Below are 16,038 nucleotides of genomic sequence, written 5' to 3' on the forward strand. Positions count from 1 at the left end.
CAAACATACACCCAGGACCGAGCAAGGAGTCTACTTGGGGGCTGATGGAGGTAAGAAGTAAAAGGGTAACATGAGTTCTCCAAAAATACAGACATTGCATTTATAAATCTACTTTGTAATAACCAGACCCATCCCTCAAACTGAGGGCCGGGCCAGACTTTCGACAGCACCCCCTGGGGGCCGTGGGACTCAGACACCCCAGGAGCCACGATGAGATCTGCAACGAGGACAGAGGAAAACACAGTTTGTTTCACAAAATGGGAAACTCTTTGGGGGGTGGTGGAGAGGATTGTCGAGAATTATTCCTAGAAGCTTTTAGGGGCCTGTCATTGCTGTCCCATATCCCCACGGCTGAACACCCAGCAGTGGTTTCTTAGAAGAGGAACACGATTTCCAGACGGCAGGTGCCGCCTGGGGCTGGAGCTCTGCCGAGCACATGCGCGCCCGTCCCCTACGGCTCATCAAACAACTGCAGGTCCAGGCGGACCACAATCTCTCCTGTGGGGACCTCGTGCAGCAGGAGACACTTTGTGACGGGCCCCTTGGAGCCCTGGTCCTTCTTGATGTCTGCCACACGGATCTCCGTCCGGCCCAAAAAATCTGAAAGGAGAGCAAACACACTCTGCTCAGAGAGAGAATTCCTTCTCTGCAAGGCATGCGTTTGGCATATTGGGAATCTCCCAGGGAACTGCTATACTCTCCCCTCTTCTCTGGTCGCTCATGCGAGACCAACACTAGGATTTCCAACTTACTCCCCAACAGAGTTGTCACTGCGTCATGATATTTCATTTAAAAAAAAAAAACATCCAACCCCAAATCTTCATCTTTCAGAATTAGAAGCTGACAGCAAGCATAGTGGTGAAGAACCCAGACTTGGGGGTCACATTCTAACATTTAAACAGCTACGTGACTGTCTTTGGGCAAACACCAACAATCCCTAACTCATGGTGAGATAATTCATATAAAAAGAACTAAAAGCCAAAGGCTTCATGGAGCCATTTAAGCCTCACGCAGATGATACCAGGATCAGACCCTCACTCCCAGCACTTACATTCCTTTCACTATAATTAAATTGAGGCCATAATCTTTAAACTTACTCTCTGATTTTTACTGGTTTGGGGGAGAGGAGAGGGATAGTGTCTTTGGGTGGTTGGGCAGAGACTGTTCTTCTCCAGGCTCCAACAGAAACGGAAAGCTGGTTGAAGGAATCGTACAGCCAGCACAATTGCATCCCTTTGCCTAACCAAAAACGTCACCCAAAGGGCACTGATTGATTCTGCTGCACCTGTCGTGGGCTAATGTTCTTCTTGCTCCATTTGCTGGTTTTATGCATTTCCAGCATGGCTTTTTGCCAAGGATTGAAGAACCACGCTGAGGCTCTTTGCAGTCACCTGCTTTGGAAAGACTGTGTCTGTCCAGGGCAGCTGGCACAACAACAGACCAAGTAGGCTTTGGCCACACTAACTGAGACGCCCCTGGAAGGCTTCTCCGGGGGTGCTGAGTCTTGTCCTGTGCCAACCTCCTCTCTGGGAGGGAAGCCCAAAGAACTCTGGGTGCCAAGTTCTCAGGTAAGAAAACATTTATGCACACAGCCAAGTGACAGGGAAGGAGGAAGGGCCACAGGGGCCACATCCCACTCACCATCTGGTGAGAACTGGTCCCTCTCGAACACGGTGATGCAGAGGACCTCCTGCTCCAGGTCTCTGATGAAGAACTGGCAGTTGGAATTCCACTTGGGGTTCAGAGTGTCCTGGATCGTCTTGGTGATGTGGCACTGGGAGCCCATGGTCACCTCGCAGTACGGGTTGCTCTTGCCTGGAGTGAACAAAAGCCTTTGCCGGGCAGGAATGACACTTCACGTTGATCCCCCCTTTGTCACGCTTAATAGGTGGCATTAAATAGAGCATCTCAGCGAAAACTCCAATTCAACATCACACTTAAACTAAGAACAGATAGTTAGACAAACCGCGTTTAAATTAGGCCCTGCCTGTCTCCTCACTTTGTGTCACATCTACTGTGGATGCAGCCACTCAGATCGCTCTGAAGAGCACAAAGGTAGAAATGATAACAAAAAAAAAAAAAAAAAAAAAAAAACCTCCAGGTTTTGAGTAAATGCTAGAAAAACCGATTCTGAAAGGAAATTGGGGAGTATGGAGACAGGACATTTGGTTGAAAGCAGGTGGGGTGTTGGGAATGAGGCTTCCAGCCCCACAGCCTGAGCTTTAAAGGGGGCTTCTTGGGGCCTTACCGTGTGACCGACAGGGTTTCAACTCAATGCCTTCAACCACATTCACCATCAACCTTCCAATGCCTGTTGCTCTTTGGGAACGAACTATGATGGCAAGAAAAACAACACAAAATACTTTATTTGAACATGACTCCTGTCCGATCTCTGTCTGCATCGCAATCCATTTTATGTTCCTGTCCGTACTCAAAAGTAATTCTCCCCTCCTCTCCTTAAACTCCTGCTTCCCTGCCCCTGGACTGTGTCCTCCATCTGCCGTCTGCATCCCACCCCACGCTCACATCCATCCCGCCTCACGCCCTGCTCTGGGCCGGGGGAATCTTCTACCCCCAGGATTCTGGGTCCAGCCAAATGGTCCCCTGACCCCTGCTGTGCAGGGGACCCAGCTGTGCTGCCGAGGGACACGTTACCTAGGTACGCCTTCTCCCGCTTCTTTTTCTCAGTCTCTATGTAGAGTTCAGAAGCAGCTTTGATTTTCTGCACCCAGGCAGTCCTTGGACAGAAAAAGACAGGAGGTTGCCAAACAGAACTCAGGAAAAAGGCTTCAGGTCTGTTAAAATTCTGTTTCCAGGACTCTATTTTCTTTGTTCCTTTGCTTTGAACAACAAAGACTCACGAAAGAGTCTGATTTTTATGTCACAGGATGCTAATACTTATTCCTACCATCAATAAGAAAGGCATGAAGGACATTTTTACGTGTGTACTCAAGACCCGCATTCATGTCCCCGTAGAAGAAAATCTATGATAGAAGCTGACTTGGAAGAGATGGCACACGCCTCCTCTTCCTCCCTTGCTGAAGAGCATCACAGATCAGCCTAACCCCGTAAGGACAGAGGGATCTCTCTCATGAAATCACCCAAGGGAGGAACAAAAACCTTTTCCCAGATTAAGAACCACTTCATGTGAAAGAGCAAAGCACCCGCGCCCAAGAGGAAGCATTTGGGGATGGCGTCTCTCCTTCATTTTTTCTGAGAACCATATGCACGATAACTTTAGCCAATTTTCTTGCTTGGCACAAATGCTCTTTGGAATGTTGTTGGCCTCGTGTCAAGTTCACCCTTCAGAAAATGATCTATTTCACTTGGCTCCAGGGCAGAGTCTTGAAGACACGATGGAAGCCAAATACCCACAGCTCTGGGATCCAGAATGCCTGTCCCAGTGAGCCAGGGAAGGAGGGGTTCAGGTTTGGGTGGTCCTGTTAATCCCCAAATCACTTCTTTATTGGCCTCTGCCACCTGGGAAATCCGGGAAAACTTGAGATGCCCCATTTATCTCAAAGAATGCTGAAAATTTCTAAAAAAAAAAAAAAAAAAAAAAAAAAATTTCAAGCAAAATTAGTTTCAATCCATTTTATTTTGAAAAATTCATGCCATGTGTCAAACTTCTGAGAGGCTCTAGAAGAGAGTGTCATGCCCCCCCCCAGGGGTTATGGCATTGCAACGGGGGAATATTGGGACCTGCTGATTTATCAACTGCCCCTGATGTGTCTTAGACCTGGCGGAAGCCCGGGGCCCAGTGCCAGGAAGGCAGCAGGTCTTACCTTTCGTTTATGCTTTCTGCTCGGAGGGTGTAGACTCGGTCGATGTGGGAAATGTGGAAGATGGGTTCATCTCCAGAAGGGTCGGTGGGTAATTTTACCAGAACCTCATTTAGGAAGATAGGCTGGAAGGTGATGCACAGGCGTTACAAACGTAGGCTGCGGCTCTGCGTGTTCCAGTACGCTGTGAGTGTGTGTGCTTCCGTGACCGTGTCCTAGTGAGCGAGACTGTGTGTGTGCACCACATGTGTGTTTCAGTAACCTAGACTGAGCGAGTGTGTGTGTGTGTGTGTGTGTGTTTGCAGGTGTTTTCCAGTAAACCAGACTACAGGTGTACGTGTTTTCCAGTAAGCATCAGAATAATGATTTTGTGTTAATATCGACTTTTATATATTGCAAATTATAGATATGAATTTCCGCCCCGCCCCCCCCGCATTTTGCAAGTACTGTTAAGTCCTTCCGAAAAAGATTCGACTGGCCTGTGTTTCCCAAAGTACATCCTAAACAGCAAACAGTCTCAATTCACTCTACCGCTACATCCAAGCAAGTCCCTCCAAAGATTTTCACACAGTTTCTAGTAACAATCTGTATAAATACATAGCTCTTTTTCCCAAAATAAAGCTAACTGCTGCTTCAGAGAAAATTCTTCTGTAAGAACATCTCCACACAGACAAACTTAGAAAAACAATATCCCATGACTCAAAGACACAAAAACACAGCCAAGCACGTATGAGCAGACCACATAGACAGTTTAGGGAAATTCTCCACACCTCGACTGTTTAGAGAGGCCTTTGCTGGAAACGTGAGAGGCACAGACGTTGCAAGCTACCTGGAGAAGTTTGAGGGGGGTGCTTTGGGACCATTTGGAAGGTGACGTGGGCAATTGAGTTGATGGCATGTGAGTGTACCTCTACTCACAAGCTTTTTCCTGCCTCATCTGTACACTAGACTGTAACCTTTGTCACATCCCAGGGGACCCACGGCAGCCATTTGGGAACGAATAGATGTTCCATGAATCGAATTGTGTGTTATTGGAACTGCCATGGGACTCATACCATCCCCCACTTGGGTCACCCTAAATCCTTTGCCTTCTGCTCCACACCACAGCCCAAAACCCTGCTAAAACTCTGGCTTCTTTTGGAAACTTTTTCCTCCCTGAACAGGTCAACCCTGATAGTACAATGTAGAATCGAACTTACTGTTTTGTACATTTTATACTGCAGATTGGATTTGGGGCTGAAGACCTTGTCAGTGCCAGAAGACCCCAAGGGCTTCGTGATTTGAGTCAGCAGGAGGAAGTCGTTGAAAAGGAAACCATACAGCTCCTTGTTGCTCTTGGCCTTGTAGAGTTTCCCGCTGTGCAGAAACTTCCGTGGCCCCAAGCAATTGGTCACTGAATTGAACACGAGTTGCTGAGAAAGGAAAACAAAACCCAAAGAAGACACGCTGTTTTGGTTTCTCTGTAGCTGAAAGCCTGGGCTCCAGCAGAACCTGAGGCCCGTGTCTTAGGCACAGAGCAAGGACAGCTCTGGGGACTTCAGGCAGTGCCTTTTGGTGCCAAAAAGTCAAAGTCAGTCAAAACCGTGGTTGTGGGGGTTCCGAGTATCAAGAGGAGTCTCGGTTACAATGCCGAAGGCTCTCCCCCCAGGGCTGTGCTAGTGTCTTGGGGTGCGATTGGTGCGCTTTGTTATTTACTGGGGAACCTGGGCAGCAGGAAGAAAAGGGCCCAGTGGGCTCCCGACTTGGGGGCTGCCTGTTCTGCGCAAAGCGCTGTGCTGGGGTGCTGGGAACCGGCTCCAGCGAGAAGGCCCCACACAGGCACAACAGTCCTTTGCTCTTCTAGAAACAGCGGGGACTCTCCGTGTACATTGCCATGGGACAAATGCTGCTTTCCAAAGTGCAGTTGGAGTCTAGGCCCCTAGCACAGGTGTGACTGCAAAACTCAGTGGTGTTTAGTGACACCTCGATGCCAAACAGAACAGACACTGTACTGTGTCTCATCTGAACCACTCGTTTGGACAATGCGAAGGGGACAGCTGTGTCCCTCCACTTACCGACCCTCACTGAGGGCCGCTCTGACATCTTCCTGGGGTCTATCCCCTCATGCCAGCAAGTTCTGAAGAGGCAGTGGGGGGCTGGGGTGCAGATAACCCACGAAGGCCCCTTCTGGACAGCAGGGGGGAGACCGAGGAAGGCAAGGCGAGGCTGTGACCCAGGCAGAGGCCAGACTCTCACGGCCCCACCTGCCCACACACCTGGCCCAGGGGCCGCTCCACCCAGCAGCCCTCAAGGCCAAGGTTCTCTCCTGAGCTACAAGCTCTACAGACTTCTCTGAGGAGAGTATTCGTGAAGGGTTGATGGGTTCACAACACGTGTCCTCCCAGAGATGCTGGTGGCCACCTGTCACCTCCTCCACCTCCAATGTGGGAGGAAGATTCAGTGGCACCTCTGTGACTGGAGACCTACAGGTGACAAAGGAAGTGGCCACTGCCCTCTGCTCTCAGCCACAAAGAGGAAGGACGGCCTCTCACCTCCCAGAGAGGCTCTGAGGACCCGAAAGACTGAAGGCAACACTACAACGGGGGCCTCAGAGTATGTTCTTCGCCCCTTGCCCTCTGAACCGGAGCCTGCAGACCAGTCTAGCCCTTCCTGCTTGTCAAGAGAGGGTGCAAGCCGCTTGGGGACAATGAGTCAAGAGAAGGCAAGTGTCACTGGATCCAACGACATGAAGGATGACATGAAGGCCAGGACAACACCGAATATATGTGAGCTGGAAATAGCAGTTACATTTTTCTATCTTCAGACAAGAATGCCAAAGACAGCAGTTATTGAATCACTGGTGTGTGTCCCAACATGGGCCACCCGGGGTCCATACTGTGATCGTAAGTCAGGAAACAGAAGCCAGCGTGGCCCTTCCCGTCACCATGCACACCATAAAGACAAAACCGAAGCAGGTGCCAAATAGCTGGGAATGACCAGTCAGTAAAGAAGGACAATAAAAAAATCGGATTTCAAAGGGAGCACATAAGCTGAAAAAATCTAAGGACGAGAACTTGTGAACATCGTAGGATGAAGACCTCAGTCCTACTGAGTCCCTCTCGCTGTAGCTGTCAGACGCAGGGGAGGAAGGGCCCCTTCTAAAGTGCATGTGGCCACCTCAGCATTCCTGCCCGGCAGCTCAGGAGCCACTCGGGTCCCTTGTCTCAGGATCAAGTCATAATAACATCGCTTTGAATGACACATGGGCTTTCCTTGCCGGGCCTCAGCCTGCCCCATACTCCTGCCCTGTACCTACGGCCCCGTCGTTGCTCTCCGTTCCTCCCCGATACCCTGTTCAGCGTGGGCCCTCCACACCTAATGCTCCATGCCCCAGCCTTTACTGGAAGGCCATCTGCATCCTGCGACACCTGGCCACCTTCTCCAGGGCTCCCTGAATACCCACCCCCTCCCATCACCTGTTCCCACAGCGCTCGGCACCCGGCTCGGCCTCATCGCTCTGCACGTGGTATCGTCAGTGTCGGTTTAGCCCCCAGCTTCCTCCAGGACCAAAAGCTCCCAGAGAGGGGGGGGTCGTGTCTTACTTATTTTTACGTCCTCAGGGTTTAGCACCGAGCAATGGTACAGGAATGATGGCACGTGGGCGGATACTCAACAAATGCTCGTGGGATGATTGAACAGCTGAGTGAATCCGTGAGCCCGTCCACCAAAGCCTGCCCCGGACTGCACAGCACACGGCAGTCCACAGAGGGGGCCCCCCGGCCATCGCCTCCACGTCCACAGTGCTGCTTCACAGCTCTGCTCATCCCACTGCTACCAAAGGTGGACGAGAGGTGGGTCTGCAGAGGAACCAGGGGTGGTGACGTCCCCAGGCAGTGACTGTCTTTGAAGCTTATGAGAGGGAAGAAACCACAGGGCGAGTGGACGAGGGAGACACATTCTCCCTGAGCATTTGGGATGTCCTAGTGAATGGGGGGTGTGTGTGTGTGTGTGTGTGTACATGCCTGTTTGTATGTGTTCGCGTGTGCACACATGCATGTATAAACAGAAGCACAGAGAAAAAACAGGCAGAAAGAATGAATGAGACTGGAGGAAAAGTTAAATGACAAGAAGAGAATTAAAAACCAAAGGAGAGACTTCTGTTTCTGGAAGTATGCTGGACTAGATACTTTGAATGACTCACCCAACAAAAACTAAAAAAAAAACAAAAAAAAACTGAGTAAAATACAAAGATTCTGTTTTGAATGCAAGCAATCTGGCCATAAAATAAAACAAAAGAAAAACAGAGTAAGAAATTTGCAGAAGCCAAAAACAGAATGAAAATGGGAACGTTGGAAGATAATCGAGCGCCAAAGCCAGCTGTGGCTCTTCGGGTCTCTCTTGAATCTGGTGATGTTGAACTTCCATTTTAATGGCTACGCAGGGTGCAGAGACAGACGTATCCAGGACCAAGGTGAGGGGTCTAATAGGAGATTTCCACAAAAAGCTGGAGCCAGAGGGGGAAGGACAAGTAAGCTCAAGCACAGAAGGAACGAGCAAGAAACTGTTCTGGTTTTGGCCTTGGTGCATTGAAGGAAAATATGCCCCTGAGAATCTGTGACCACCAGGCAGCTCTCACTCAAGTTTATAACCATAATGCACACAACTGGCGTGATCTCCCCAAGCCCCTCTAAGTTAACTTAGGGTGACCCTGGTAGCAATCCTCTCAGGAGGAATGCCACTTCAGACAGCAAAGATGCCCACGGGTACAGTTCCAAGGAACACTTGAGTTCACAGTCAAAAATCGCAATACATGGCCAGGTGCAGTGGCTCACGCCTGTAATCCTAGCACTTTGGGAGGCCAAGGTGGGAGGATCGCTTGAGGCCAGGAATTCGAGACCAGCCTGAGCAAGAGCAAGACCCCCATCCCTACAAAAAATAGAAAAATTAGCTGAGTGTGGTGGCTCACACCTATAGTCCCTGCTACTTGGGAGGCTGAGGCAGGAGGATCACTTGAGCCCAGGAGTTTGAGGTTGCATTGAACTATGATAAAGCCACTGCACTCTAACCAGGGCAACAGAGCAAGACCCTGTCTCAAAACAAACAAAACAAAAATCACAATACATGCAGAGACACAAGGCATGTTGAGCAGAAGCTAGCAGAAACAACAGGCAAAAATATGAGACCCATAAGTTTAGGTATTGTGATTATCAGATGCGGAGTATATAGGAATATGTTTAAAACGTGTTAAGAAATAAATAAGAAGCATGAACATTTTAGCAAAAAATAAGATACAAGAAAGAAACCAATAGACAGGAGAAAATAAGTAGAACTTCTGGCAATGGGAAATAATATAATTGAAATAAAAATCTCAGTGGATGGATTCAACAGCAGGGGAGAAACTGCTGAAGGGATTGGGAGCTGCAGGCTGGATCAGGATTTCTCGTGTCCTCTTCCAGGCTGGCTGCCCAGGCTCAGCCAGGGGAGGCCGGGTCCCAGCCCGGAGGCGGCTACCTCGGACAGGCCTTCACACTGCACGTGGGCTTGGATCCACTCCAGCCGGTCCGAGTTCTCCTTCTCACGCACTCCTTCGTTCACCTGGGAGCACAGCTCTTCCGCCTTCTCCAGGGCGTGCTTCAAGTGGCTGTGGTCGGGGTGGTTTTCTGGAGTGTTCTCCAGGATCTACATAGGAGAACACAAAACAAGCCCCTCCTTGTCAGGTCACCCTCTTAGGCAATGAGGGTGGGCCTGGCGTCCGCTGTCCTGGAGGAGCAGGCCCGGCAGAGGCAGGGCACAGTTCTGTCCTGAACGGTGCCCACTCGAGCAACCGCAGCTCTGAGCGCCCACCGTGGCAATGACACGGGACGTGAGGGCTGCTTTTTGTTGGCTCCAGTGGGTGGCCTTGCAGGAAGCCTCTCCTCTTCGTTGGCCCACTGGGGGCTATGCCTCCCACCAGTAGGCAATGGATAGTCCCACTCTCAAGGCCTCAGCCTAGCCCCACACTCCTGAATGTCCCAGGGCAAGCTGTGTGACCTGTCCTGCAAAACACTAGCATCCCGGGATGACCCCTAAACCCACACACACACTCGCAGCATCACAGAGGGTACCTATAACCACAGAGCCAGAAGGGCCCATAGAGTTGCTCTTTGAAAATCTTCACCCTGTTTCACAGAGGAAGAAACTAGGCCCAGAGACCGGGACCAGAACCCAGGCATCCCTGTCCCAGTTCTGTGCTCCTTTAGCACCTGCTCACTCACCCGGGGGAACTTAACAATTCAATTCTGGTGTTTGAACTGATGGTGTCCCATCAACCCATTGATGAGGGTCTGAGGGCAGCAGGGTGCCGCATGCTGGTTAGCATTGGCATGCAGATGGGGCACGAGGGGAGCAGTGGCTGCAGCAAGGGCAGTGGGCACCCTGCACAGATGTCCCCTAGAGACTGGCTTTTTCCTGGGTCCATGCACAGCTGCAGGCATCCGTGCACCTCTGGAACTGCATGCAGACAGACACATCGGAGCAAATGTGTGCTTTTCTGAGCGGACCTTCCCAAGCCAGCAGTGAAGGGTGCTAGTTCTGAAGCTAGACCTCCTGGTTACAGTCCCTTCCTAGCCACAGACCAGCCAGTATTTGAGTCAGTCACATAAATGCTCTGAGCCTCGGTTTCCGCATATGAGCAATGAGGATATTAATAGCACCTCCTTTGTAAGGTTGTCTGAAGGACTAAATGACTTGGTACAAGTGGAGCACCTCGGCAAAGCACCTGGTCCTTAGAAAGTGCTCAATAAGTGATAGCAATTTCCATCAGATTTTCAAAGGCTTTTGAGGCCTCTAAAAATAGTCATTACCCTGTCCTCTAGAATGTACTCTAGAAAAGACCCTAAGCCACCTTTGAAATGCACCAGGAGAGTGTTGAGGACATACTTCCCCAGGCCTTGTCCACATTCAAATAATTTAAACAAACCTTACCCTAAATAATACCTCATCTCAAAGTTATACCCTGATTTAAAGTCCTAAGCAGGTGCTCAAACTGAGCAAAACACACACTGGGTCCTGTGTGTCCACCAATCAATTTCAAGCAACACTCTCAACCTCCAGACCAATCCTGAGTGCACATTAGAATCCCTTTGGAAAATCTGATGCCTCATCCCCGACGGTGTCAGAATCTCTGGAGGTGGAACTCAGGCTTGAGAATCTTCTAGAATTCTCCAGATGACTCTAAAGTGTAGCCAAGTCTGAGGACCACCACTCTGACTGGGAGCCCACACTGCTGGCTTGTGTGAACTGATTCATTTTGTTTCAAAATGAAAACAGGTTTATTGACATTTCTAATTATAAAAGTAATAGTGTACAATGTACAAAATTTACAAAATTCAGAAAGTTATAAAGACCCTAAAAACCACCCATAATCTTCTCATCCGGAGAGAACCTGTATGTATATATTTGTGAATACACTTTGCTAAATACAATACATATATAATTTTTTAAAAATAAAATTAGGTCACGCTACCATTTGATACACTGTACTATTTTGTACACTGCTTTATAACACATCACTTCATGTCCATTTCCTATGATTCTATACTATCATACCTAAGGGTTCTACAATGTATCATTGCAAGGGTGAACCTCAATGCATTGAAATAGTTCCCTTTTCATAAAACTTCATATTGTCTTCAACTTTTCAATATTCCTCAAATTATTTCCTTAGAATAAATTCCTAGAGGTGGGATTGCTGCACCAGGAGAAAGGGCAGTTTGATCTATATGTTGCCTCCAAAAGGCTGTACCACTTTACCTTCCACCAGCCTCCCTGCCAACACTGGGGACCCACAGTCTTTCCAACATATGCCAATCTAGAAAGCCAAAGTATTTTCTTGTTTTGTTATGCATTTCCTTTATTACCAATGAACTTGAACTTTTTGTACATAAGTATACTCAATGATAAAGCTAACATGTATATACTGCCTAGTATGAGCTAGACACTTCACATATATTAAGTCACATATATTAATTCTCACATCACTATGGGGTAGGTACTATTAGTGTCCCTATTTTACAGACAAGAAACTGAGGCCCAGAGAGGTTAAGCAACTTGCCCAAAAGCACACAGCGTTGGTATGCAGATGCAAACCTAGTCAGTTTGGCAGCAGTCTATGGGCTCTTCACTGCTCTACACTGCCTCTCAGCAACTTCCACATATATATTTCACCTGTTTTTCTATTGCAGCATTTGTCTTTTTTTTAGTTGTAAGAGTGCTTATAAGAGCTATAGATACCTATTTATGTTTTGGTACATATTTATGTACAGTTAAAAATGTGTATATCCAGTTTATATTTGTCATTTGTCTTTTTATTTTTTTTATTTCTTTAATTTGAGACAGAGTCTCACTCTGTTGCCTGGGCTAGAGTGCCGTGGCGTCGGCCTAGCTCACAGTAACCTCAAACTCCTGGGCTCAAGCAATCCTTCTGCCTTAGCCTGCTGAGTAGCTGGGACTACAGGCACATGCCACCATGCCCAGCTAATTTTTTGTTTCCATTTTTAGTTGCCCAGCTAATTTTTTCTATTTTTAGTAGAGACGGGGTCTCGCACTTGCTCAGGCTGGTCTCGAACTCCTGACCTCAAGTGATCCTCCCGCCTCGGCCTCCCAGAGTGCCAGGATTATAGGCGTGAGCCACTGTGCCTGGCCTGTCATTTTTCTTTTAACTTTGTTCATTATATATTGTTGTACAGAAATTTTGAAGAAAAATGTTTATGCAAATATATTAACACATTCATGATATGCAAGATTCAATCAATTCAGAAGTATGCAAAGCAAATGTGAAGATTTAGCCCAGAGGTATAATGGCTACCAATAGACTGAAGGACATTCCTTTAGATGCTCTTTATATATTTAATAGTCACGTGAAATTTTTTCCCTCTTTTTGCAAAATGGACCATATTGTAGGATTGCTTGATGAGTTTAGTTTTGCTTTTATATGTAGATATCTTTCCATGCTAATAGAATAGAAGTTATCCTCTATCTTTTAAATTTTTTATGGTATAGATCTACCACACTTTATTTAACCATTCCCCTTAATGAACATCTAGATTGTTCCTCAGAATAAACAATTTTTTAGGTTGCTCTGACTGTAAATCCTTTAAGGTTTGTTTTTGATAACACACTAAGAATTTCTCCACCTCAGTATTATAAAAATATTAACTCTTAGTATTTTTGTGGTTTTTCATAGGTAACTTATAACTGACCACCTCTTCCAATTCTCTTCTTAGCTCAGCTCATTCTCCTGGGTGCTCTGGGGCAGCAATCGTGTTTCTGCAAATAACGGTAGCTTGGTTTTTTCCTTTTTAATATTTATGTCTCTCAGTTCCTTTCTTGTTTTTGTTTTTCTCCCCATTGGCTAGATGTAGAACACCTATTTTAAAAGCTTGTTTCCAGCTTCAATTTGCAGTTAAACATTGGGAGAAATAAAGTAAGTATTGAGCTAATTAAACAGTCACAGTGGCATTGGAGGAGAGAAAACAGTGGGCTGGAAGCTTCTTTCTAATCTTAATTATTTAACTCAGCCAAAGTGTCCCTGGTGGGGTCGAGCTGGGGCTGGACTGAGGACATGGCTTCTGTGGGAGGCAGACGTGTCCCATGGAAGGAGACTGAACAAGTCAGAAAACATGTTGAGGATGATGAAAGCCAGGCTCCTCACAGAGTAGGAAGTTACAAACATAACAAGGGGAAGGCTGGAATAAATTTGCAGTACTGGATTGGAATAGCAGGTATCAGTGTGAATTCATGGGTTTCAATATATGGGATAGGCTGATCTAGAAATAGATACAAATATGTGTGTATGTACCTATGCATATGTAAATATGTGTATATGAATAGACATACGGATAGTTCCCGGCTCTGCTGCTGAGAAGCCCAAAAGGCAGAAACACCTCAGTAGCAATAAGCCCACCAGTGCCCAGACACAGGTTTCTAAATACCATTTTCCGCTAAATGGAACCAAATCTGAAACCTCTGTCCAGGAGCTATACTCCTACGGTTTCATAATCACAGGCTCAGAGGACATGTAAGTCTGCTCTCTCGTTTTACAGAAAGGGACACTGATACCCTAATTTTGTTATTTTCTTTTGGTATTGGCTTTCCTGAAGCAACAGGAGAAGAACAATCATCTAATATGGACACAGAGTATCTCACGATGGCCTTCTGAAGGTGGGTGGTAGGACTCATGTTTCTTTCTCTCTTTCCTGCTAGGGAAATCAAGGCATAGAGGCACTGTCCCTGTCTTTAAAAAAAAAAGAATCAAGAACTGAGCTCTCATTTTCTGACTTCTAAGGCAGACACCACTTGGTCACACAACTGAAGGCTGTGCATTATTAGCTTTTTCCATGATGAACCTGTTTTTCTTTCTGAGTTACCAAGCAGACATCCCCCACAGCCTGTTGGCATATGCTCTCTACACGACAGCCACCAGGTGTGCTGGCTGGGGACATGCCTGTGACCCCAGCCCCCTCTGACACTGAGAAAGCATTCCTCTGCTTGAAAAGGCAAGACGGGTACTTACATTTTTAATGATCAGTGGGTATCTTGTGACCCGTTGCATAGGCTTCAGAATAAAACTAGAGAGGGGCATCCCTTTGCACCGAGGGTCCATTGCCAATCTCTGAAATAAGAGATTTTTTTTTTAAGGGTACTTTAAAAATCTGCAAAATCCCACGTCAGTGACATCAACACTAATGTCATTTATCTCAATTATCCGGATGACAGCTGAGGGGCCTGGGTTTGGAAGAGCCTGCCTAGTGACCCAGGTCCAGGAGGAAACGGTTCCGGATGGGGGCTGGGCGCCCCCTTCTCTGCATCCCCCACACCTCCCAGGGGACACGTGCTTCCTTACTCACAGAGATACACTTCTGGCTTTGCAGAGAATATTTCTTCTGCAAAGTGATGTCTGCAAAAACGTTATAACATTCCCGGGAACAAGAAAGTCACAAGTCTATATGGTCAGAAGAAAAATTCCCCTAAGTCCTAGCAACGACAGAAGGGCTGAACCTCCCAGTCTAGTCCCGATGCAGCCAGCTCTCACCTCTGGGAGTGCCGAGAGGGGAGCAAGAGGTGTGGCTTGTCCCCACCCGGCTCCCTGCCTCTTTCCTCCCACTACGTTTGCCCATTCTGTCAACCCTCTGGAGGACAAGAGTCTGCCCCCAAAAGGCGAGTCCTATCTACAAGTCACAGGGGTTCTCTGGTGACTCAGCTCTTGAAAGCTCTGGTCCTGTTTCATGCCTGAGAAATGGGCAGCTGCCTTGGGACCTGCCCCAGCTATGGACATCATCATCCCAGGACACTTCAGAGCTGGAAAAGGAGAGCCACCCCCACCCAGCTGAGGCAGGAAGAGGTGAAGAGGACAGGGGCGGGGAGGGACAAGCCCCTGCCCAGGGCCAGAGTCAGCACTTCCCTGAAATTCAAGTGCATCCAATGATGGGGCCCCTGGTACCTGTGGCACCCAGCAGCCCAGCACCTGCTCTCCCGTCTCCACCTACTCCAGGCCTCTTTCTTAGCAACCTTCCTCTCCTTAGAATGACCTCAGAGTGCCACGTTCCTTGACCAGCAAATCTGAGCTTTTGATGCAGAGAAATGCTAAGCTTATGTGAGGCTATGACCAAAAGAGGTCATATTTACACCTTATCTTGACGATTCAACAAGCATCACTCTCGAAGGTGGGCACAGCCTGCCCCCAAAATGCATACGGTCCAAAGAAATGCCTATTACTATGAATTTGCTGTTTATTCATCAAAATGTACCTGCTTAATAGAAGCTATTTTATTTTCTTCCTATTTTTTTCCTCTAGGAGAGGTGGGGCCTGTTTAAATGTCCCAGCGTGGCCAGCAGGGACCCACCCTGGCTCAGGGCCTGGGGCCTCCAGCAGTGTTGGCGCCACCTCCCCCAGTGTCCCCTGGTGGACAGAGGTCCTGGCATCCCACGCTGACTCCCACGGGCTGCCTAGAGCTGGAACCCACCAAGCAGAGACAATTGGGAGAGGAGCAAAGGGACCCCGGGGGCCCCCAGGCCACTCCCTCTGTAGGTAAAGGGCCAAGACCACAAAGAACTGAGGGTGCTGAGATTAAACAGGGCAGGAAACCTGAGACCGCCGTGGGCCTGGCGAAGGAGATGAAAGATTCAGACGTGTGTTCAAATAACACCACTAACACCTGGAAAACAGATCCTCAAGGACACTTAAATCTTCCAGGCCTGGGGCTGGCCCCTATTCTCCAAGCCCAACCCTTTGGTGACC

General features: G+C 48.0%; 1 protein-coding gene across 1 annotated transcript in view; it reads right to left on the minus strand.

Moving 5' to 3' along the window:
* Nucleotides 1-314: 314 nt before the first annotated feature.
* ITSN1 (intersectin 1) overlaps nucleotides 315-16,038 on the minus strand; it is a 196,710-nt gene continuing 180,986 nt past the window's right edge. Inside the window, exons 33-40 of the mRNA XM_069474971.1 lie at nucleotides 14,314-14,412; nucleotides 9,273-9,440; nucleotides 4,982-5,194; nucleotides 3,786-3,907; nucleotides 2,656-2,738; nucleotides 2,249-2,332; nucleotides 1,642-1,815; nucleotides 315-600 (exon numbers count right to left, since the gene is read on the minus strand). Coding sequence (XP_069331072.1) covers nucleotides 452-600; nucleotides 1,642-1,815; nucleotides 2,249-2,332; nucleotides 2,656-2,738; nucleotides 3,786-3,907; nucleotides 4,982-5,194; nucleotides 9,273-9,440; nucleotides 14,314-14,412 — 1,092 coding nt within the window. The 3' untranslated portion in view covers nucleotides 315-451. The remainder of the gene's footprint in view (nucleotides 601-1,641; nucleotides 1,816-2,248; nucleotides 2,333-2,655; nucleotides 2,739-3,785; nucleotides 3,908-4,981; nucleotides 5,195-9,272; nucleotides 9,441-14,313; nucleotides 14,413-16,038) is intronic.

Source organism: Eulemur rufifrons, chromosome 7 (assembly GCF_041146395.1).
Source record: "Eulemur rufifrons isolate Redbay chromosome 7, OSU_ERuf_1, whole genome shotgun sequence".
Classification (NCBI taxonomy): Eukaryota; Metazoa; Chordata; class Mammalia; order Primates; family Lemuridae; genus Eulemur; species Eulemur rufifrons.